A 26,245-nucleotide genomic window follows, 5' to 3' on the forward strand; every position below is an offset into this window, starting at 1 on the left:
ACATTATAACAATAATTAAAGCATTTTATAATGACTTATAAGGTCAACTATTATTCTTTATAATTGTTGGTCATGTTTTTGCCATGATGTGTCTATAATGCATTAAAAACAAGCCTATGAAGCCGTATAAGTTTAGCATCCATCCATCCATCCATCCACCCATCCACCCATCCATCCACACATCCATCCATTTCAGTGAGAACCATCTGGGCTTCAAATTGGACCTCTGGACTCGGAGAGATTGTATGTAACATTCGGTATCAGCTGAGATGACCAGTGTTCTTCCTACCTTGGGAAATCTGCCTCTGACTTCTATTATTTTGGTCGATGTGTCCAACAGTCTTCTCTTCCCTAAACTGTCACTGGCAGCTTACATTTATCTTTCACATGACTAAGGTTATACCTGATGGGTTTCAAATATTAGGGTTGGGGCTACAGTTAGTACTCACAGCAACAGGATCCCTGTGTGACTCCTCTTCTGTGGAGTTTACATGTTCTCCCAAATCCGGATAATCGTTTAAGGATAATAGATGGGATGGATGACTAAGGTTATACCTAATAGGTTTCAAATATTAGTCAAATAATAGCATCTATGAAGTCTGTCCCCAAAATGTATTACAAGCAAACTTATAATGCAATATAATCAACATATAGTACGGTGTAATTATAGTTATAAGGACTTATAATGTAATATAATACATTATAACAATAATTACAGCATTTTATAATGACTTATAAGGTCAACTATTATTCTTTATAATTGTTGGTCACGTTTTTGCCATGGTGTGTCTATAATGCATTAAAAACAAGCTTATGAAGCCATATAAGTTTAGGATCCATCCATCCATCCATCCATCCATCCATCCATCCATCCATCCATCCATCCATCCATCCATCCATCCATCCATCCATCCATCCATCCATCCATCCATCCATCCATCCATCCATCCATCCATCCATCCATCCATCCATCCATCCATCCATCCATCCATCCATCCATCCATCCATCCATCCATCCATCCATCCATCCATCCATCCATCCATCCATCCATCCATCCATCCATCCATCCATCCATCCATCCATCCATCCATCCATCCATCCATCCATCCATCCATCCATCCATCCATCCATCCATCCATCCATCCATCCATCCATCCATCCATCCATCCATCCATCCATCCATCCATCCATCCATCCATCCATCCATCCATCCATCCATCCATCCATCCATCCATCCATCCATCCATCCATCCATCCATCCATCCATCCATCCATCCATCCATCCATCCATCCATCCATCCATCCATCCATCCATCCATCCATCCATCCATCCATCCATCCATCCATCCATCCATCCATCCATCCATCCATCCATCCATCCATCCATCCATCCATCCATCCATCCATCCATCCATCCATCCATCCATCCATCCATCCATCCATCCATCCATCCATCCAAATCATAATGCACTGACAGTGATTTTAATCAATCATTTCAGTTACAATCAATGAGAAATATAATACATTAGAAATACAAAATAAAAGTAATTAATCTTAATAATTATACATTATGATCCTTGCAAAAACAAAACAAAGTGATCAGCAATTATTAAAGTAATTCAAACATGATTGATAATGTTTTACGGTTTATGTGAAGCGTTATGGATATTTATGAATAGTTACGATACAGTCTACATTTCTAAGTATTTTTATCATGCATTATAGACATGGGAGTCATAGAAAGTGTTACCTGGTTTTCCCCTGCTGGGGTTGTAGAATACATTAGTTCCACAGAGCAGCATGGAGCAATCACTCCAGGTTTGCTTGAATAATCTCTAATCACCAAATTAAACTGGAGATTTGAGCCACTTGTTCCAAAAAAGGTCCAAGCTGAAATTACCAGGGAAGGTTTCAGTGAGAACCATCTGGGCTTCAAATTGGACCTCTGGACTCGGAGGGATTGTATGTAACATTCGGTATCAGCTGAGATGACCAGTGTTCTTGCTACCTTGGGAAATCTGCCTCTGACTTCTATTATTTTGGTCGATGTGTCCAACAGTCTGTCAAAGGGGACGAAAGCGAATCACTAGCGGTGACTATTCGCTGCTGCTGTATTTGTCAGAGTACTCGACTGAGGATAAAAGCCCAGAATTGAGATGCTAAGATGAGACAATCTGACAGAAGTAGCTGGCAGCTTTATTACATATGTGACTTTCCGCTCATATATGTGTACATTCACTATGCACACACTAGCTATATGCTTTAATACTGTGTGGGAGTGGTAATATTTTCAGTTGTGTGGGCTCATGGTAATAGATGTCTCATCTTTTTGTTTGTGCTGTTTCCACATATTTGCAAGGTGATGCATTTCATAACTAGAAACCCAATATTCTCTTGCCAGGTGGATATAAGTGGTATTTGTAGAACTGTGCTTCTGGGACTAGCTGAATCTATCAAATAACATAACACAGTATGTAGCAATGTTATTTGATCTTTCCTCTCTCCTCCCTCTCTCTCTATAAGGCAATATCTCTGCATACTGTTATATCAGCCCTCGTGTTAGTTTGACTAAATCAACTGTAGAGCTTATTTGTCGGAATGGTTGGTGAATTTTCACATAACAGGATTCAAATCTACCAGAAATTGCAGTTTAGATACAGTTTACAGACTAACTGTGCTGCTACATAAAAGTGATGGATGCTTAATGTGCAATTTTCCCCACAAGACAACATTCATATAACATTTCTTAAAGTTACAGTTTTGTTGAAGATTTGACAATTTAGAAGGGCTTTTTTTTTATTACTTTCTTTTCTTCACCCACAGTTGTAGCATTTCGGTCTGCAAACAACACCTTGCTCCCTTGTTGTTAGCTGGAGTTTGTTTTGTTTTTATATTTCAATAAATTAACTTGGGCAAGGTTGAAGCTCATTACAGCTGTACACCGTGGGAGTGGAGAAGGTTCACATTAGTTCCCCAATCGTTCTCATGTTTTTGAACTGTTGGCCATACAAGCAGATATGTTTATTTTGATAAGTGTAAAACAGTTGGGAGAAAAATGAGGATTGCTGCTACTGAGAGTCTAACAAACAGCAGTACAATCATTTTCAAGCCCATGCTGTGTCTCAATTTCCACACTTTTGTACTTACACTTTTTATAGCAAGTATTTATGTTATATTATAATTATAAAATGCATTTTAAGTGGGACTATAATATAATAAATGAACATCATGCTGAATTGAAGAAGAATTTAAAGTTGAGATTGAGACCATAAACTTTTTTTTAGCAACCAGTGGAGTCGCCCCCTAGTGGCCATTAGAAGGCATGCAGGTGTAAGGCTCTTTCTTTTTTCTTTCTTTCTTTTCTTTTCACATTGACTCCCTGTTTTCTTCGGCCAAGTGTACAAAAAAGGCCAATAATAAGGACTTTTTTCATAGGTCATTGATTTGACTATTGCTCCAGTTAAATCTCATCACAAGCTCTGAAAAAACACTGAACACAAACCAACAGTCCAAAACTCAACTATTAACAATTTGAAATAATCTAACATTGAGAAAAACTGCAAATCCTTACCAATCAGAAGCTGGAGCCAGCAAATATTTGACATTTTTCCTTGTTAATTCACTTAAATTGATGAATCCACCGATTGTTTCACTTCTGCTACAGCTTACTATCCAGCCAAACCTTTGCTTATAGTCTAACAAAGGTCAATCTCAAGATGCAAAGAGTGTGTCACCAATAACAAAGGATAAAGACTGCATACTGCAAAACAAACCGTGAACTTCAGCTGCATTCAGCTCATTTCCTCTCAGTGCACACAGCGTATTTTGTATGCGCTTCAAACAAACACATTTCAATTTGGCTCCGCAAAGAATACCTAAGCACAAAAGAACTTTTCTCCTCTCACGTCCAAGGTGATTCACAGCACCTGCCTTCTAGTCCAAATGTCCAGATCCACAGTCGTGTTTATTAGCTTAGCTTAATTGTGCATAGTATCTAAAGGTCACTGCCTGCTGTGATACATTGCTGCCAAAATGGCTTCCAGGGGACACTGTTTCAGATGAATAAACACTGAAAGCTGCACCACCTTCCACCCCTCCGTCCCCATCCTTTACCTCCCAATGTGCAGCAGCATCACATTCAGCTTTTTCAGGCCTTGCACAAGGTCCTGTGACTGATGGGCATCCACTGGTACGCACCGCCTCACTGACTTCCATTTCAGCTGGCAAAAGGCAGCAGATTAATTCGCTTGTCAATCCCCCCCAGCCCCTTTTTTTTCCTGCAGGAGTTTATTCAGATAGGAGGTACGATGTGTTTGTCCTCTAGTGAATTAAAACATGCAGTATATCTGTATAACTACAGCCTACCCGGTGATTTATGGTATTTGACTTCTATAAGCAGTAAACTTCTTCCGTTTGGCTGTAAAAGCTGATTTAATGAGAGAGTGACTTGAATAGATAAGCAGATATAGCAGCGGGGATTATTGGGAGGTGGGCTGAATGGGAGATGGATGATATGCAGTTTATTATCAGTTATGTAATGCACTTTTTATAAGCCCATACCTGTGGGGCCAGCAGGCACTCTGCAATAGATGCGAGATTGCGAGCTTAGCTTGTGCGCATCTCAAGATGTGTGTCAGAAAGTATATGTGCTTTTGAGAAGATGTGTACACATGTATAAGGTTCTATTAAGAATTTACAAGAGAAAGAGAAAGCCATACATGTTGAGTGCCTGTAAAGATACGGAGGCTCCATGTTTGATTAATATACTGTGCTGCTGTCTGGCTTCGTTAAAAATAATACTTTTACCTCTTACATCCCCAGGCTTTATTGGGAGGCCATCAGATGGATCTCACCAAGTTCCAACACACACTCTGGGACATCCTGACAAAAGAGGACAGTGTCAAGGTGAGCTTCATCATATTTCTAACACCCACTAAAGATAACTGCATTATTAATTTACTCCCTGATTCCTTTATTCCATCGATTAGTTCCCAGTTGCACCAGAAAATTCATTGACGTATGTTTTTTCGTACCACTCTGACATCCCAGCGGGGTATACGCTATATAAGGTATATTTGTTTTAGTTGACTTTATAAATGCTATGTAACCAAACCATTATCTACCATTGATCCCTTTCCTTCCGCCACCTATTGTAGATTTAAACTATATCTCTCTTAAAACCTTCCTTACAATGGCTGGGTAGGTGTACATAGGAAAATAAAACACTGGTATCTTCACTCAGAATCACACAGAAACAATGTAGAGACAAGAGAAAAGCTGAGGCGATAAGCACAAAATGAGGAAAATTTGTTTTCCCTTAACCGAAATGTGCAAAAGCTTGATTACTCCTTGAGGTATAAATGTAGCCGCTGGTGATTTGACAAAGTGATGTTCTTCTAGTTACCACAGCGTGATTAGATTTATCTCACGCTTCTATCCTACCTTGACAGCCACAACACAAATAACCTCATAATACCTTCCGTTCTCCAGTCTGTGTTAATTTAGAGTCTCTAAACTGCCGACATATTTCATTCCGAGCACAGGTTTATAAACCACGTTTTCGTCTGACAGCCAAGGCCTAAAAGAAAATGTCCGTGCCGCTCTCCATCTCCTGAACTGAGGACGTGGAGAGTACGAGATACCATCCTTTCATTTCCGCTCCTCCAGATAAAAAGATGAGAGAGGGAGAGGACGAAAGTGAGGCCTATCGCTGGGCAGCAGTGATTGAGTCCCGTCGCTAAGCCACAGCGAGGATCTGCTCAAATAACCCTCTCTGCCGATAAGAAGCTAGTCATTTCCATAGACAAAAAACATTGGGGTTCAGATTAGATTTCACCATCCGCCTGACTTATCTCAGTGTTGCTCCATCATAGAATGTGAATTATAAGGCAAACTCCTGTCGCCCATCTTTTTATGAAAACACTACTGAAATACATATATATATATATTTGAAATGGAATGATTTTATTTGCACTCTTATTGTTACCAGTGGCAGCACTGCTCTCAATTCAGTGCCCACATTAGAAATATAACCAAAACTGACATTGTTAAGAAATCTTATTTCTTGAGTAATTCAATTTACCGGTAGATGCTTCCATTAACAGAATGCAATGATTTCCTTTGCTACCTATATTTAATTAATACAGCACAAATGTGGGATATCTAATGCTAAAACTGCTGGAAACTTTAGTTTTTTTGCAAATATATACACACAATTTTTTTATGTTTGACACAGCATCCCATTTTTTTTGTACTCATGGTTTCAGCAAGATCTATTACTGTAACGCTCCTGTTCTGATCTCGCCAAGAAAGTCTTTAAAACAAAATGGCAAATCATGAAAAATGATGATTTATAACGCTTCGAAAAGTCTTGTTTCAGTTAAATAACAATAAAAACTAGATTTTTACTTGGAGAGTGCAGACTCGCCAATACAAGGCCAATGGTGCATTTACACGCTCCTTTCCTGATTTGGAAATTCCTCGTTCTAACTTTGGTGTGTTTATGGGGTTTAAGGTGTACACTATGCAGAAGATGTCTTGTGTTTTATTCCTTAGTTTAAACTTTTTTTAAACAACACATCTATAGCTGTTTTGAGTATTTGTGTGACAATGAAGAGCAAATGATGTGACAATATTTTAGTCGACTTTCCACCTCGTAGTTCCGACTTAAAGGGGCGTTCAAGTGAATATCCTTTCAGATCCTTTCATATCAGTTCAAATGGAACCAATGAACCGATGGGTTCTTCCTTGCCCCATACTACACCCTTCCACCAAGTTTCGTAAAAATTGTGCCAGATGTTTTTCTTTAATCCTACTGATTGATATTCTGTATTGCCTTGGTTCTTGCTCAACCAACATGTTCAGCATGTTAGCTTAATTATTGTTAGTTATGCTGACATTTCAGGGATATAACTGTGGTATGGCTGGTGAGTGGTTGGGGATTTCAGCTATTATTGTTGACCATACAAGTTGATAACGCAGACCACATACATCACAATCTATATGACATGTTTATCGTGTATGGACAATGTTTGACTGTTTACATGTTCCAAGAATAACTGGCACCATGCCACATGAGTATTTAAGAACTCTTGCTCCTGTACTTGTATTCATTTCTGAATGCATGTCAGAACTGAATCCCTTTGCCGTTGTGTGCATTAAATACGTGTATTGATCTCCACTCTGACTCCTCATCGATTCTTCAATCTCCCACAAAAAATGAAAAAAACAAAATGAGCCAGAAAACTAACCTTCCAGGTGTAAGCAAAAAACAACAATTTCAAACCATGTTGTATTATTAAACAAGAAAAGTCAAAACAAGTCAAACAAATATAACAAAAAAAAAAGTGAAATAACTCTACACTCAGGCTACTGTTACGCCGATGATACCCAGCTATTTTTGTCTGGACTCAAACTGAACCCATGGCACTTACTCATGTGTCGTCTTTTGACTTCATCTTTGCTTTTGTTGTATTAACTCTCAAATGTACTTCGCTTTGGATAAAAGCATTGTAGAACTGTAGGTTTCTTTTTCCTCTAATACACCTTGACTTATCTTTTCATTCAAACCAATCTTGGCCTTTAACTTTATAATCCAGCCACGTTTCAAGCTATGATTATTGAAAGTCCAAGTTGACAGAGGTGTCCTAGCATGACCCTCGAGGCAGATGTTCTTTTCAAAGATGACACGTGTTGGACTGAACAGAAAGGGGCTGTAAAGACGCTCAGTTTTAGTATTTTATGTATTTATGGTCATCTAGCAAGTCGGCACTGAAAGGTGAGGAAAAAATTGGTTGTTGAAATAAACTGTACTGTACCTTTAAATATAATCTTCTGTGGAAGTTCCTTATGTTTAAGATGGGGACAGGATGGTTGTTGATCAATGCTACTTAAATTTTCCTCTGTTGCCATTTTATCCTCTGGTTCGTTGGAGTTGATATATTCATCATTGTATGCAAAACAACTACAAACCAGCTTGTGAAAAGTGTTGATAAGCACTTTGCCTCCATTCTCAAGGAGACGTCTAAGCTGCTGTATGGCACTTAAACATCAGTATGACACTTAATTCTCGAGGGGTGGTGAACCACTCGTAAGCATTCCATACACCTTGGTTTCTCGCTCTTCACTGCCTGATCAAACAGCCCTGTCACATCCATTATGTTTCCGCCATATGTTCGGTTCACTTATATGTGACATCATTGTTTGATTTTCTTGAAATCTAAATTAAATAAATGCATCAGGAAAGGAGTGTATAATAGAATGTGCGGCATTAAGACTGGTGACCTTTTTGCACACCTACAAAGGACCGGGTCTAATTGCGTCGTGTTACAAAGTAGCTGCGGCGACTAATGGCGTTTTTTCATTCCGCACTTTCATACCACATTTCATCCCGGCAACAGAGGCTGTCGCCAATGCAATAGCCATGAGAGAACTTTCTATTTCGAAAGCAAACATTGCTAATGAATCACAGCAACTCTCATGCAGCCCAATTAGAAGCTAATTATTCAGGTCTTTTTAAAAATTTTCTGATTTTAACCAACCTTCCATTGTCTTGTCAAAGGGTTGCCAGATAACAAATGGCCTTAGTTACAGTAAATAATGTGAGGGATTTGTGCAGCCCACCCACAACCTGTAACTCATAGCCTTTGTGGGTTTTGAATTATGCAAGAATTTTCCCAATTTCCTATCAGAACAAAACAATTGCAGATTGTTACACTCACGCCTTGTTCAAAGTTAGCATAGGGTGGTATTTGCAAATAGATATTGTTGGTTAGAATGGCAATACATATACAGTAGTTCAGATTCAAATGTCAAAGCACATCCTGGTTGAAAACAATAGTTTCACTGTAATTTATCCACAATAACAGCACCACAGTTGCTGCAGGGGTGGTGGTAACATGCTACATTCACCTCAAGCATCAATAATATAAATGAAGAATTGCCTTTTTGCAATAACTCAGCTAGTTGATTACATGTTGTTACCCTCTAAGGCTGTCCTTTGGGGGGGAAAAAAAATCTTAGTCCACTAACACAATTTTGTCAACTAATCAACGGCTGTGGCTCAGTTGGTAGAGCGATCGCCCACTGATCTGAAGGTTGGTGGTTCAACCCCTGACCGTGGCAGCCTACATGTCGAAGTATCCTTGGGCAAGATACTGACCCCCAAATGGCTCCCGATGCTGCGTTCAGAGCTGTATGAATGAATCCAATGGTGGCATGTGCTACCAGTGTGCCCTGGTAGCCTCAGCCACCAACATGAATGTGTGTGTGAACGGCTGAATGAGTGCAGTCTGTAGTGTAAAGCGATTTGGATAAAAGCGATATATAAGTTGTCGTGGCAATTTTGACAACTGCACTAAGTTAATGGGTGAGCTGGCCAAACACAAAGGACTCAATACTCTGTTCAACAAGTTTTATTAGCACATTCGTATTCCATACACCGCACGATTCCGAATGGCTCTTTTACAGTACAACAAAGCCCCGCACACCGTTCGACTTGTGACTGTTGCACTTTTCAGCATTGGCTCTTCAGCAAGACTCAATGCGGCCCTATCTTCCTCCCCTAAACAACACATCAGGACAGAGCCCCCTGATCTACATGTTCCCCTCAATCATGGTGCTATCAGAGTTCAGGCCCTAGTGAGTTCCCATAAGGCCTTGTGTCTTGACTATCAAGTAGGTCGCCGCCCACTTCTTGTACCACCAAGACAGGAAGTACCAAATTTCCTTCACAAAGTGTAGGCCATTTACCATTTAATTGATTAGTTAATGTCATTGACAGATCTGTAAGATTGAGTTTCTTCACAAAAACCCAAAGACCACTGGTACAACACATTTGTGCTGCTTGTCTTGAATGCTTGGGCGGCAATTACGTTCCTATTAACACTGAACGTAAGATGTTAATGTAACCCTGTGTTGTAGGCTAACACTAGTCCACTAACACTAGCCTGTATCTATCACATTGCAGATAAACAACTCAAATAAAGTGAATGATACATGTTTTAGTTGGTCTTGTTGATCATGATAATCCTGCCCCCAGCCCCTGATGTAAGTGGTTCAAGACCAGCAAAGAGTTGGTGCCGCTCTGGAAGCAACTTCCTCGGCCGATAGCTGGTTCTTTGGCTGTCAAAACACAAGGAACTGGTTTCAAAATTAGGCACTGGGCCTAGAACTGCCTTGTTTAAAAAAGGGGTAAAAGAGTCATGGAGAAGCACCACTTTAAATCTTGTGTTTACCAAAGGTGTGCACATAGGTTTCTTGTAAATGTCATTCACCATGAAAAAGGATTAAAAGCCACCAACTAATTGACTAAAGAAATCTTTGCTACCTAAAACCAAAACCACCAATTAGTCAACCAAGAGGCTGGACTACCCTCAGTTTTGGCACCATAAATACTAGTCTGTAAAACTTAATTGTTCTTATTTTATTACTTTACACCTTTATATTACTTATTGACACAATTAGCACTGAAATGTCTTCTGAGTGAAATGTTGCTTAACAAGAAAAAGTAACTGTCAGCAAATTATGTTATTAATCAGGCATGTTTCCAATTAATGCAATTTTACTTTTGTTAAATGAGTTGTTGGTGTGTTTTTCAAAATAAAATGCTGTGTTCATAATGCACTGCCATACATTTCATCCACTATATTTTAGGTTGTTTAACCTTATAGATTACATTGTGCTAAATCTTTAGAGTTTTTTTACTCTTGGACTAGTCGACCAGTCTCTAGTTTAAATGTCCTTTAACCCTTTATCGGGGGAAGAACTATATTTGGTAACTTCACGTAATACTTCGAGAAAAAAGTTGCAAATTTACTAGATTAAAGTGGCAAATCTACAAGAAAAAAAGTCGCAGATTTAAGAGATTTAAAGTGGCAAATCTGCGTAAAAACAGTCGCAGATTTACAAGAAAAAAGTGGAATAAAGCAACTTTTTTCTCCCAGATTCACCACTTTAAATCTCATAAATCTGCACATTTTTTCTTGTAGATTTGCCACTTTAATCTTGTTTTTTTTTTTCTCAAAATATTATTTTTGTATGTTTTTTTTACACATTCTGGCAGTATGTAATATCCTCCAATATTCTCTAAGGCTGAAATTTGGAATTTGCAAGTATTTCAATGAGTGCCCTATTCAGGGTTAAACCAATCTAACTTTCCACTTAAAAATCTTTTGGCAAAGAAAGCATCAGCTGTGTCAGCAGTTAAGAGCATGCTTTAGAGTGTTAGAGTACAGTAGAATTAGCAGAGTATTTTGGGGATTGGGGGCTGTTGCTGTGAAGGCTGATGCGCTCTTAGGGGTACATTTGTGTGAACATTTAATGGACCCCCTGCTGGTCTCCCCGTTGTAAAGAGACCTAAGCAAACCTGACATCAAGAGCATTTGGGGGACTCTCCGTCTATCTGTCCAGCCCAGTGCATTTTTTTTCGGTCACCCCTCGCTCTCCCCTCCTTTTTAAGCAAAGACAACTTTGGTGAATATTTCATGGGGTACATTGCCTCAGTTTCACTGTGTCGAGCAGGGAGAGTGGCACGCGATGACGACTGACAGGCCCACACACCGCCGTCCGCTAGGAGACAGCCTTTCTTTTTGGTCTGTCCCTGACACTCCTACTCCTTTTTCCCTCCTGTTTTCCTTCTGTCACAGACAACAGCTCTTTCTGGCGAGAGTCTGGCCGCTGATCATTTAGCTGTTTCTTTAAATTTTAGTATGACTACAGAACTTCTGCCGATCCATCTGATACTGTTGCAAAATGCCAACATATGGGTCCAAATCTGTTTAAGCACAGACTGCAACAATTATAGCACTTAATGATTCGATTACATGCTTTTAAGATCATATAGAAACTTAATTGTGCTTCTTTTGCCAACTTTGATGTTTACACTGAGACTGAAAGAATTGCGACTAAAGAACTGTCATTTTTTTCAAGTGCCTTTTGAAAAGCACTCCCTTTTTCATGATATAGAATATTCCCATCTGCCTTTAGCTTTAAAGCTGACCTCAGCCTTCCACTTCAGTCAGCTGGAGTTGTAGAAAAATGCTGCATCAACCATAAAATAATACCACTAAATGATCACTTTTGTTGTTTCTTTCATCGCTACTCAAACTCCAGCGGCAACCTCTCAATATTGTATTTCTCAAGCGCAAGCTCCAGTGATTGCCTTTACTGTTATTTGAAGGCACACTTCATTTCCCTCCACAACATTCAATTTCATGGAGGGATGAGAAAATGCTGCCTTTCCATGCTACTTATGAAGGTTTGACAACACTACAGTATGCTCACTTTGCTGTCGCCGCCGCCGCTGCATCGCCGCTCTCTCCCTTCCTCCCCTGCTCGCTTATTTAATAAACAGTGTGCTTGCTTGACTTACAGTAGGTTTCTGCCTCGCCTTGCTCAGTGTGACGAGCAGCTGAATGGTGTCACAGTTAACAGGGGCGGCTCTGTTGCTCTGTTGTGACAATATTCGTTTGATGTAGCAGTGGTAGTCCTCGGCTGCCATGTTTTCCCCTTCTGCTCTTTTACTTTCTTGTTCCTGCTGTCTGGATCTCACCGCTGTCACACGTCGGCGAAGCCAACTGGCATGACCTGAAAGTGCGACCGCGACACGCAAGCTGCCATTTTTCTCCCCGTTGATAGCCATCCAATATGCATACATACATACACAGAACCGCAGTGATTTTTTTCCCGAGATTAAACAACTTTAATTGGCTCTCACTCTTGTCTGAACTGGCGTCCCAGGATGCAGCAGAGGGTGCCAGTGATGTATAAAAGATGCTGTGTGTTTGTGTGTGTCCCCCATTTTCATAAAATAGTGTTTTCATCAAATTTAGTCGCACATAAATCTGCCATATGTCCATGAATTTACCGCTGACTGGAATTTTCAAAGTATGGTGCTTAAGCAACCAGGATCCTGTTCATCTCTCTCTCCCTTAAACACACATAAACACAAACACACACACTCAAACAAATGCCCACAGACTTTGAAAGATGCAGCATTCATCACAGGTAGCCTTTTGACCGTATCAGCACCGCTTTAAAGTCTAAATACAGTTTTCCAGAAATGACTCATACAGTAAAAGGTGCAGATACCATTGTGATCTTTCTCAGTATCAAACATAATCTCAGCTGGCGCCAAAGTAAAACATGATAACATGTAATAACAGACAGGAAGATATTCTCCGAGTGGAAGAACATTTTGTTAGGAAGTGCCATTAAAATTAATCAAAAGATTCACTTGTTAAAACCACCATGACTCACTCCGTCACTCCTCTCGCTGCGAGCTGGAGATACAGAAGAGGAAAGTGCCAGCAGCCATGTATGGGATCGGAAAAAGGAAAACCACTCAGGGCGTCTTTGTCCTCTGTTTAAACAGCGCCACAGAGGGGGGGGAGGAAGAGTGGGAGGAGGAAGAGGGGATAAGAGAGAAGAAGTTTCTCACAGCTGCCCAGCCTGAGGCCCAAAATATGTGGCGCTCTGCTCGTCGTCGCGTCACCAGCCATCCGTCCTCGCTTGTCATTATTTTACCTCTCACTGAGCACACACGCCGTCTCTCAGGCACACATATGCACACGTACGCCACCACACGCTGCATGTGCTGTCTTGATCTACTCTTAAATGTTGCCAGTATCAGATCTCACACATGGCCAACTTGAACGGGGAAAAAAACAGACAAATGCAAATTTTAAATGTTGTTGAAGAAATGCAATTAAATGGCATTAAATTGTTAAAATACTGCATGATTTTTGGTAAATTATAAAAGAAGTACGACATGTATTACAATGGAAAAGTTGGTATTTATAACTAAATGCTCTTAATGTATATTTATTACTGACAAACCCAAGAATGGGACTTGAAATAATGGGCTCTACTTTTGATTTTTATTGCCTCTTTATAGTACCCAAACAAAGCATTTTGTAACATTCACTTGAGGGTTCTTTGGTGTATCCATGCTAACAGCATTGAACTTCATTCAAATGACCTCTTGTGGTGCTTATAAATAATGTTAACCCTTTATCGGGCGAAGAACCGTATTTGGTAACTTCAGCGGATATCCAAAAAAATATATATATATTTCGAGAAAAAAGTTGCAAATATACTCGATTAAAGTGGCAAATCTACAAGAAAAAAAGTCGCAGATTTAAGAGCTTTGAAGTGGCAAATCTGCATGGAAAAAAGTCACAGATTTACGAGAAAAAAGTGGGATCTGCGCATTTTTTCTCGTAGATTTGCCACTTTAATCTTGTAAATTTATTTCTCAAAATATTATCCCCCTCCCCCGGGTACGTATGTTTTTTACACATTCTGGCTGTATGTAATATCCTCCAATATTCTCGAAATTTGGAATTTGCAAGTATTTCAATGAGTGCCCTATTAAGGGTTAATACCCAACTTCTATCCAAATCAAGTGTGGGACCAAGTCTCTTTGCACTCAAGTCCCAAGTCTTAAATTTTTATTTTCAAGTCCTAAACAAGTCATAATGCCCTCTTCACCAAATCCAATGGCTAACAAGTTCCCCAACATAAATGGCAGAAGAGGTCGTGTGTCAATACCACAAATTACAGGACGTAGGAATGTATCGCTGCTCGTTTCATGGCACATATGTACATATCAAGGCACGTTGTAAAAATAGCACATACGTACGGTGCGCGGTTGTAAAAAAGACTGCAGTTTTTGTGGATTTATGTTGTAAAACCACTGACCTGAGGTTTAGGGCAAAAAATATCTGGTAAGGCGTTAAAAGAGGACAGTTTAAACAGTAAGTAAATGTACGTAAATGCCAGAAAGTGTAGTAGTTACAAGGGGTGGCTGTGGCTCAGTTGGTAGTGCAGTGGCCTTCAACTCTCATTGTGAAGAAATAAAAGGATTAAAGTAAGATGAATAGACTGAAAATTTTCACTTATTTGACAAAACAATTTTTGATTGAATTTAATTTTGTGGACGCAAAGTGCAGTTAACCCTTTATCAGGCAAAGAACTATATTTGGTAACTTCAGGTAATATTTCGAGAAAAAAGTTGCATATTTACTAGATTAAAGTGGCAAATCTACAAGAAAAACAAGTTGCAGAGTTAAGAGATTTAAAGTGCCAAATCTGCGTGAAAAAAGTTGCAGATTTACGAGAAAAGTGGGGAAAAAAGCAATTTTTTTCTCACAGATTCACCACTTTAACCCTTAATCGGGCACTCATTGAAATACTTGCAAATTCCAAATTTCAACCCTAGAGAATATTGGAGGATATTACATACTGCCAGATTGTGTAAAAAAAAACATACGAAAATAATAATTTTGAGAAAAAAGTTTACGAGATTAAAGTGGCAAATCTACGAGAAAAAAATGTGTAGATTTATGAGATTTAAAGTGGTGAATCTGGGAGAAAAAAAATCGCTTTTTTTCCCCACCTTTTTTTGTAAATCTGAGACTTTTTTTCGAGTAGATTTGCCACTTTAAATCTCTTAACTCTGCAACTTGTTTTTCTTGTAGATTTGCCACTGTAATCTAGTAAATTTGCAACTTTTTTCTCGAAATATTACCTGAAGTTACCAAATATAGTAACTATAACTATATATATATATATATATATATATATATATATATATACATATACTCACCATATTGCAAAATGCTTAAAATGACAATAATATCATATCATGACACCCTCTAGTGTTAAAGTCCAAGTTAAGCTGCATGTCAATACATTTCTTTTGAGTCATTCTTGTCCTGGTCATATTGTAACTGACAAACAACCCAACTTACTGACAAGGTATGACAACTTGTTGTGAGTGTGAGCTCTGTAAATGGTCTTGCACAGAGTCGACATCGACCCTCCACTTGGTGCTCGTGTCCAAAAGTTAAATTCTACGGAGGCCTCCACAAATGTCACAGTCAAGTTCAGTTTGTATTAGCAGCAGTGTCACGAGGCAGAGGAGGCTCTGCAAACATCGTGCTGCTGTCACATTTACCATTAAACTCCGTGCCTCTGCTGAGATCCCCATCTCGCCTTGAATACGGCAGTCTCCGCAAAAAAAAAACAACAACTGAATTTTACTTTGTTGAAACCTGAGCGCTAAGTTGCTGTAGCAACTTCTGTTTAGACAAACAGAGGATCTGCTGGACTTTTATACGCTGAGAGATATGGCTTCAGAGTCTGTGCAATCTGTTGTCTCGGGCTCTGTGGCAGTAACATATCCATCAAAAACTTTGGCTGATGGGAAACTTTATGATTCATCCATCTTCATGTTTCACCTTAGCGAGACATAACCGACCAGCTATAAAAGAGCCAAGATGCTGGCTGTTAATATCAGCCACTGCTACATTTTCTGAGCAAAAAAGGAAAGAATCTGGTAAATATGTAGGAAGTCATGTATGACACATAGATGTACACAGATGCAGAGAACACACATGTTAAGTGCCTTCAAAGAGACAAAAAGCATGTGACACATTAAATATTTAAAAATATTCTGTAAAATGTGACACGCTCACCAACTGAGCATGCTGCTGAGGGAATTGAACATAACACACACATAGAAGGAGGCCGTGTCTCTCCTACTTGGCTGTCATGAATGTAGGTCTGCCAAACTAAGCAGCAGAAAAAAAAAAAAACACAGAAAGTATTACATAAGTTAGGATTCTCTGCGATTTGAACCTTAAGTCTGTGCACAGGCGGCTATTTAAATTGCATCAGTTCCTCTGATGTAAATGTGTATAGCCTTCAACTCCCTTAGAGCTTTTAGTCATTTATTTTGATTAGGGCTGTATTTATAAGATAAGTCTCTTAAGTAAGTCGCCTGGGAAGATGGGTTGGCAAGGATGGTGGTGGGGGAACAAAATGAAGTCTGTTTGATGATTATAAACTCAGAAATATCTGCTTGTCAATTAATTAGGCGCTTCCTGGGTATGTGCGCCCCTCTTTTCATTTACTGGGCCTGACTCCCTGGACAAATACCCGCGGTGCAGCTATTGTATGTCTAAGTCGTTCCACACATCTCCTGCAGCTGGGGAATGGAGAATAAAGATCCTTCAAAGGCAGACATTTTTCAAGAGCGAGCCTCTGTTTTCGTGTGCCGGCAGATTTCTTGGAGCAGCGTACGTATGTAGCTGCTTGAAGGCTTTACTCTGCTGGTGTCTCCTCCTCAGACACAAACAAGAACTGGGGGAATGATGTGGACATGAAAAGATAGGTAGACTGAGAGGACTGAGCTTGAAGTGATGCCTCCATTATTTCTGCCTCTCACAGTCCAACAATACGTGCAGCAGACTTATCTTTTTGAGGCGAGCATCGACTATTGTCAGAAGGATGCTTTTACCTTCATAGTGGACTAAAACCAGTGTTAACCAAAAATGGACAGTGTATTTCATATAAAAAATAGATATTTTTCAGCTTTTCACGTTCTAATTTATGTTGTTGGTGTGTGTCCATGTCCAAAAGATAGACATCGCTTCGTAATTCCACTGCATGAATCATTGTTGGGTAAGCAAGCGTGCATAAAGGCCCAGTCCCAACAGATTTCATGATGGCAAAAATCCGGAGTAAAATCACAATCAGAGGATCTGCTTTCAGAGGTGAAATGAACACACTGTTCTGAGAAAGAGCCATGGTTTGCAGTTGGTTTGGAGTCACTGGTACCAATATGTCGATATAAATACAAGCGCCAGTCCTGGCCACCAGTAGCCACGACACAACCAAGCTTCTAGTCATACTTATTTTGTGTGGATGAGACAGTCGTGCTTCCATCAACAAATTTCTATGCACATTTTGGAAGATTTGAATGAGAAAAGCTTGATGGAAACACCAAAATTCAATATAACTTTTCGAAAAATGCGTTATTACTATTATTACTATAATAAGGACTTATTACGCCCTCTTGAGGCGTTTTTTTGTGTTGTCTTTTTTGAAACACTTCTTCCTATTAAGTTATGACATAGCGAACATTTCACTTACATCACGAATCAGCTGTTAGCAGTCTGTCGGGAAACCAAGAAGAAGAACGATTAACAACCTCTTTTTTTCTGGTGTTTTTTTGTCTTGAGCACAATTTCTACTTCTCATGTTTACTGACATATTAGCATTTAACAATACATTACACTGCCATCTTCTGACAAATGTACGACTACGCAGCTTTGTTTATTTGCTCTTATAGTTGATGGAAACATCCCTAATTCGCATTTTCTTTAATGTGACTTTTCAAAATTTTGCTTTGATTTTAATGGAAATGGTGAGACCACTGCTTAAAGCGACTTGGGTAACTTTCACTTTGTGTTGATTTTGGCGCCCCCTGTGGACAAAAACGGTAGTGTTTCCAAGTGCCAAGTGTCATAAAGATCTTTATCTGGCTAGAGTCTGCATTTGTTTTGGCAAATCATATCAATATCATTTATAACCACAAAATATTATTTCAAAAATACAATTTTCTAAAGCTTAATTTTCCTAAAAAAAGGAACATAATGTGTCATCTTTAATTCTTGAGCTTTAGAGGTGCTGGTAAAAGCAACCCAAAGTTTAGTCCATTTTAATCAAACTCTGGTGCCATTAAATCCTTGTTATGGTTCGTTTGGTTTGTTGTGAACGCTCCAATGCTACTCTGGTGGAGACCAAAACAACCAGTCTGAGACCACTTACTGTGGAGGGTCCGTTTCCAAACGTACCCTAATGTGGTTCGATTGTACTGTGAATGTAATCCGACCAGAATCCAACCCAATTAAGGGTGCTTTCACACCAACAGCAGTTGGTGCGCACTAAACAGTCCATTCGAACCAAAAGCCCTTAGTTCGGTTCGTTTTCGTCGGTGTGAAAGCATCAATCGCACTCGGGTGCGCACTAAATCAAGTGGACGGAGTCCTCCAAAAAGAGGTGGTCTCGGTCCGCTTGATTCAAGCGGACCGAGACCACCTCTATACCGCACCAGAGCCAACCTCTGGTGCGGTCCCTCTGGTGAGAACGCAAACCTGGACCAACTCAGGTCTAAACTAACTATTCGAAATGAACCAATGCTTAATTTGCTTGCTGCCTGTATATTCTCCTACATTCATTCATGTCATGACCTACCAACACAAGGCTAATTTGAATATTCAAATTAGCCATGTGTTGCGCAGCTGCTGAAAGAATGTTGGGGAAACACTGGTATGAAATGAATTTAATCTGTAATATAAATGTTTCATTCGATCCAACCCCATACATTTCAAAATACTTCTCAGAGTATGCATACTGATAACAATATCATCCACATCAGCAGGACAGCATTGGTGAAAATAGCGCGTCTCCTCTGCCTGAAATGACGTGATATGTGCCTTTGCCGGATCCATTATTTCCGATGATTGTTCTCCAGCTGCAGCCGCGACTCATTCTAGAACTGGATATTTTGCCAGAAATGGGTAATGTTGATGATATAAAAAGCAAGGGCCAGCGCACGAAACAGTGTGTGAACGTGTCGCTCCATTGTGAAAGTTGAAATTGGCGTTATTTCCACCGGAAGATGACGAAACATCATTCAGACCAATGTGGTTCGTTTGCATGTGTGAACGCGGACCACACGTAGTCTGTATGCTACAATGTAACAATTTTACTGCCTGGTGTGGACCAAATAATCGAACTAGCGGTGTGAAAGCACCCTAAAAGAAATGAACCAAAACGCAGTGGATTGAGGGCTACCTGCGCGGTGAGATGTACACAGATATTAGACGAAATTCATGTCCTTCAGTTTCACTCCGTAGGCTACCACTGAGCTAAAGGTAATTTGTCATTGCAGAATTATCAACATATCACTCAAAATAAACTTACATTTTTACCTTTGTGGCAGAAGATGTGTCTGATCGCAGCACATCATCTATGGAAATAACGGATTAACACATTATTGATGACTCGGAGCCTCAACAGGCGCTTGTTCTGAGCGTTTCTCTCCAAATTTGTCTGGTCGGAACACCAGAGCAGATTATGTCTGGTATAATTAAAGCTACTTGGTTTGTGCTTGGTTCCACATTGCTTTGTTTACTTTTTTCACCTCCAATTTTTCAACCAATAAGAAATACTTGTGCCAGCCCTCCACCTCCGTACACGCCCCTCTTCAAATCTTTTTTTTTTAATTTGGTCCACTTACATTTCTGTTCTGTTAAAGCAAACCAGACTAAATACAAAACAAACCAAATGTATCAATTTCACTCAGATTTGAACCAACCAAACGGACTTGGGTTGTGATACCTTGTTATTCATGTTGGATAAGTCTACTCTTAACATTGAACAGTGTTTACCAGCATTAGGAAAAGGGATGAAGGACCGGTGGGTGAATGGGTCGGAGCTACTCTTAAAATGTTAAAATGTAGCCTTTTCCACTTTTTGCTTTTTTGCTTTTGTATTTAATAAAAAAGAAAATCAACAGCCGTCTCAGTGCTTTCCTTGCAAGACAGACCAAATGACTTCAACCTGGATGTTACAGGGAAAAACAACACAGAGCTAGGATCAGCAGACCGATTTTAGAATCAATAGAAATTCCCTTCCAGATGTCTAACCAGAGCTGATGAAGCTTCATGGGAATAACATTTGTGGATTATTATTTCAAAAGACTTTTTTTCTATCAGAGTAACTCAGTGACATGTTTTCTTAAGGCTTTTTTTGGCATGGCAATTTTCACATTTGTATTCAATCTGTCAAAATATTCTGAACCTCAAATGCTGCATGCAATGTCAGAGTGATCTTAAGCAGGTTTTTGTTCTCAGAGGTGGTGAGTCACATTGCATTCGGCGACGCCTCTCACTTGCACAGTTGAGTTTACAGTCTGGTTTCCAGTGAAGGAAAAAATGACAGCGTGCAGCATGCGACAAGTCATCAAATCAGACCCACATTTCCTCTGCCCCATATGTGGGACTCTTGTCATGTTTAGTCCTCCACAGCACACTGGAAAAGATGTTTTGCACAGTATTTTTATTGTTTAATTTTAAAAATGCCTACAAGCGTCAACAACAGAATATAGCACATCTGTAAAAAACACACATTTTTCTAACCTCAGGTAGATTCCCAGCTTGAGATGCATGTCAATATTTTGATATTGAGTATATCAATATTTTGCCGCCACAGCTTAGCAATCAACAATATTTACTCTAGCAAGGATTTAGTGATTATCTCCCTAAAACCTTCCACAAGGTGAGAATCTGAAATGCAACTTGGATCTTTTTAAATGAATGCGGCATCTTAAAAGGAAAATTAAAAGACCTAAAATTGTTTTGGCTCTGCCTGTTTTTCCCCTGCGACCTAAAACAGAACGCTAGCATCCAGGCATGTTGTCTTTCATCATTAAACTGTCTTTCAAAGGCTCCTGGGAGCCTCCTAGAGCACAGAAAGGAACCTTGTATTTTGCAACATCAAGCGCACAGTGTCTTCAATGTCTGCTGGGAGGTGCATATTAGAGTCATGGACTTGAGCTGAAATGATCTTTTAAAATCACTCTCTCCGTCTCTCTCTCTCTCTCTCTCGCACACACACACAAATGCTTTTGTTGTTGCTTTATACATTAATACAGGTGATACCCAAGGTCTTACCTGTGTATAGATCTTTGACCTTGTTTTTTCTCTCTCTCTCTGCTTCCATTACGTGCTTGTAGATCAAAGACGCACATGGTGCACCAGGCAGTCCTGTGGATGAAGATCCTCACCTAAAGGCAGCTGACAGAGGTAAGTTATTAAACCCTCTCTACTCCTCTATCTTTTTATTGTGTCACAGATTTTTTAAACAGCCCAAAGTTCACTAATGCTCTTAAACTTCAAGAGCTCAGAAGTTTGTGTGGTTATTTTCCTGATGCTGGTTGCAGATGCTTTTTTTATCAACAATCGATCAACAAGATTCTATGTGTAATTGCGCCGTTTAGATAATTTGCAATGCTTCCTTCAAAATAAAAGCTGAGGATGGAACACCAATGGCTGCCCATTAAAAACACATCTTGCCTATGGGAGAGTATAGTCCTGTTGTGCTGTTTGGGTGGTATGAAATATAGAGAACCATAAACATGCTAATCTCTGTCACAGGTATCTGTATACAAATGCAGAATCTGATGTAAAATTGTTGGAAGGTGGTGTAATGTGGTCTTTGTTATATCACCACTGTTGGATGGCTAATTAAAATATGAACAAATCCTTAATTGTGGCTTTAACTAATTATTAATTACTTAATGCACAAAGTACAAGACACTATGAATGCTATGAATGATCGAAAATGTATATTGATATACATACACTTTTAGCCCTGTTCAACCAAGGCAGTTCCAGGGCCTGTTCAGGGGCGGGGCCTAATCTCAAACCAGTTCCTCGCTTTTAAAGATAAGAACCTGCTCTCGTCCAGCAAAACTGGTTCCAGAGTGGCACCAACTCTTTGCTGGTCTTGAACATAGACTGTATATAAATAATGGACGTAGTCACCGTGACGTCACCCATTGGTTTGTGGCCCGTTGGAAGCCTCGAGTTCAGCATTACACTCGTCGCCATCTTGTTTCCGATTCGGGGAGCAGACCATATCTGGACTGTGGAGGAGGAGAGGGATCTGATCACTGACTACAGCCTCTCTACACCTCAACCTGACTGAGAGAAGCTGCTGCTAATTCATGTCAGCATTAACTGGAGCATTAATTGGGATGTTAGCTTTGGCTAGCAAAAAAACAAAATCAAAATGTATTTTTCTTACCTCAGAAAACTGAGCAGCGACTCCTTGGAGTGTCTGTTAGTCCAACCAAACACTCAACAAGACATTTTTACTGAACAAAACGTTCAAATAAACTGTCATTAAGTGAAAATACAGTGAAAGGGTCAAAGTTATGAGACCAAATCGGTAAACGTCCTTTTTTCTATCTATATAACGTTGCCGTGGATACGCATTGCTCTGCTTCTCTCCTGGTGACAGCTCGCCTTGTTAGTGACCTGTCAATCAAAGGTAGCCACGCCCCAAATCATACGATTCTTTATCTCTATTTTCTTCTAAATGGGGCCATTATTAGAACTATTAACATCAAATGTCTTGAAGATGATTTTTTAGTGAGAAGTTTTAAAATTTTGCACTGAAATGAATGGGCAGATTTTTTTTGCAGCCAAACGTAGCACCCCCTGCTGGAATTTTCGGTAGATTGCAGGCTTAAGGCACTTCCTGGTTGGCCTCCATGCTCAGACACGATTGACCACAGACCACGAAACGCTTACGTCAGGGGTTGGGGGCGGGGTTAAAGTGACCAACAAGACCAACTAAAACATGTATCATTCTTTTTAATTGATTTGTTCAACTGCAATGTGATTGATAGCAATAGCTTACAACAAAGTCTTTTATTACTGTCTTACCTTCAGTGTTAATAAGAACGTCACTGTCATCCATAGCATTCAAAACCAGCAGAACAAATGTGTGGTATCAGCCATGTTTGGATGCTAATGTAGGCTCGCAAAGCCTGGATCAACATTTGTAAAGAAACGATGTGGAAAAGCAAACAGGGTCTGAGATGGTCTGCAAGTTGAACCAACTCAGAACCAGCACCAGCACAGCAAAAGACCTAGGTTGGTCGAAAAGGGATATTTGTTAGATTTTAAGTTATCTTCTGTTGTCTGGTGGATTTTGGAAATACAGTGCACAAAACATGTTCGTTATGAGCAGGCTGATGGTTTTCAAGAAGCTCTTTCAAACAACTTTGCACTTGACACTGCTCTTTCTTTGGTCCTGTGTTATACCCCTGCTATGATATAGTTGCTTTCCCCCTAGCGATGCTAGAGTCTCGGCATTATTAGCTTACAGCTAGCTATTGTGGACCTGGCTATTTACAGATAAATAGTGTTCGTTACGGAAATGGTAAATGTATGTTATTCCGACATGTGAGTGCACACAAATGCTCTTCATGCCACCCTTGAATAAATCAGTGACCACCCCAGTTCAAAAGCCTGGACACGCCACTGAGACGATGCTACAGTTGATTTATGATTGTTATACATGAGTTTTGGGACATTTGGTATCCCCTGTAGTCATTTTTACAGAACATACAGCCTGAAATGTCCAGGGACAGGAGTTGAAAGAAAATTCTCTAGCAAAAGTAGCTATCCAAAATTTTCAATATAATGTGTTGTTGAGGTGTTGTGGCACACCTAGAAGCTTGGCTATTGTCTGAGAATAACAAACAGATTACCCATGCATGAGAGAGCTTTGTTTACCATACATCTATTCCTTTGGCCATAGTTCCAAACAAATCTAAGTGAGAACGCACTTAGTGTAGATATGTGGCTGATGCAGAAGGCTGTTTGTGTGTCTCATGTTTTGTTTTCAAGGTGATGCAGCTAGTTTATTCCCCCTTCACACCACGAGCATATTATCCCGCTCCAGCTGCTGCGAGGAGACAGGCCCAGGTATTTATGGCTAGCATAAAAAGCGTGTGCATACGCTGTCACCCTACAGCTTGAGATTTACAGCGCATTTGACAAACACACTGAATTAAAAAAAGGAGTGTTCAATTTGTATAGGAGTTTAGAGGCTGTCTGTTGTGCATGCTCCCAACGGATTCTGCTGTTAGTACATGTGTGTGCGCATGTGTCTCGCTGTCTATGTACGCCTCCCGCTGTGTGAGAATGTGTCGATCTGTCTGCCCGTGTGCGTCTGTGTGCCTGTGTGTGTTTTTGTGTGCGCGAGCGAGTGTGTGCACACGGAGCCCGCCTGCTCTGAAACACCAGCAACAGATAACAGATGGTCCCCCTGCATTAGAAGTGTTTTATTTCCCTGCGGAAGCCAGATATGTCAAAAATAAGCATGTGCAACATTAGTCATTTGGAATATTCATGCCCCTGCCGTCCGATGGTTTCCTTTTCACAGCCAAAATACCACCAGCCCAATTCTCCTAAGGAAGTGAGGGGAAAGCGGGGGGAGAGGAAAAAAAGCAGTCATCAGCTGAACTGATGGGGGAAAAGGCTCAGGCCTACATGCGGCTTTAATGGAGAATTTTTTTTCCCTCTCCTGGTCGCTTCTTTAGCATGCCAGGGCTGTAATTAAACAGGGGCTACAGTCTGTAGATGTGCACATATTAAGAACCATATCCCCCAGCCCCATTAGACATACTGATGTGAATATGCACACATGTCCATATGCCTGCCTGGCTGCGTACATGCACACACAAAATAGTAATTTGCACCCACATTAGATAACCTCATCCACTTCTTTTGCATTCCTTCATAGACTCATCTCAGAGTCCTCCTCCTCCTCTCCTCCCCTCCTCCGCTACTTATCTTCCTATTTCTCCTCTCCACCTCCATCTCTTTAACTATCTTGACTCTCTGTAGCTTCAGTCTCTTTAATCTCCACCTCCTCTCCTCCCAGGCTTTCTACTCCCCCCATCTCCCACCATCGAGCATTGCTGCCATCCTTGTCCTTGGTGGCGGACATGGGCATGCATCATTATCAGGCCTGATTAACCATCCACGTAGTTGGCAGTCGGGGCCCCACCAGGGGCCAATGGCACGGTTTTCCTACCGCCGAAAAAACATGAATTTTGAGCAGCACTTTCTCACTCTCCGTGGTCCCTCATGATCAGGGTTAATTCGTGGCAGCAGGCGTGAATGTTGTAGAAAGAAGAGAGGAGGAAGAAAAGGAGGAGGAAAAGCTACCAAACAGTAGAGCACTGCTTATCGCAGAAATGCAATATGATTTATTCAGGAATATGCAAATCCAACAATCACTCTGCCTTGTTTACCGAAGGGACCTGCTGATTCAGAGTCTGAAAAAGAGAGAGAGAGAGAGAGAGAGAAACAATCCCAACCATAGACGCCAACATACAGTGAATGCACCAAGGCAGCCACCAGCAGCTGGTTTTCCTAAGAATCAGGAAATGAAGGGTGTCGGACAATTTCTTGGTTGTTTCACAGCTTTAAAAACCTAAAAGTTTATTCAGGGGAGGTTATATTGATGATGTAAAGTGCAAAAGGTTGTAATCAATACATGCATTATATGTAAATGCACTAGTGTTTTTAAAAAAAATACCATTATACTTCATGTTATAGCCTGCAATGAGTGAAAATAAGGATTACAGCAGGAATGGGCATGGTACTGATCATGGATTTGGTGGCAAAATATAGTGGAGTATGGAACTTAAAATCCTATTGTGTTATCATCCAAAATATGTTGATAACAGCGAGTATAAAAGTCCTTAACGCTGGGAGCAAATGTCTGATAAAATTTGCAATATTGTTTACTTATTCTTCAATCGGATAGTTCCTAATTAATATTTTCTCGTTATTACACTGTGTTTTATCT

The 26,245-nt window shown here is 40.1% G+C and overlaps 1 protein-coding gene across 1 annotated transcript in view; it reads left to right on the forward strand.

The window, feature by feature from the left end:
* The window catches only part of LOC131989755 (glucosidase 2 subunit beta-like), a 176,554-nt gene that overhangs the window by 57,307 nt on the left and 93,002 nt on the right, over window positions 1-26,245 (forward strand). Inside the window, exons 9-10 of the mRNA XM_059355074.1 lie at window positions 4,823-4,906; window positions 21,588-21,657. Of these exons, the coding sequence (XP_059211057.1) occupies window positions 4,823-4,906; window positions 21,588-21,657 (154 nt within the window). The remainder of the gene's footprint in view (window positions 1-4,822; window positions 4,907-21,587; window positions 21,658-26,245) is intronic.

The sequence above is a fragment of the Centropristis striata genome, chromosome 17, assembly GCF_030273125.1.
Source record: "Centropristis striata isolate RG_2023a ecotype Rhode Island chromosome 17, C.striata_1.0, whole genome shotgun sequence".
NCBI lineage: Eukaryota > Metazoa > Chordata > Actinopteri > Perciformes > Serranidae > Centropristis > Centropristis striata.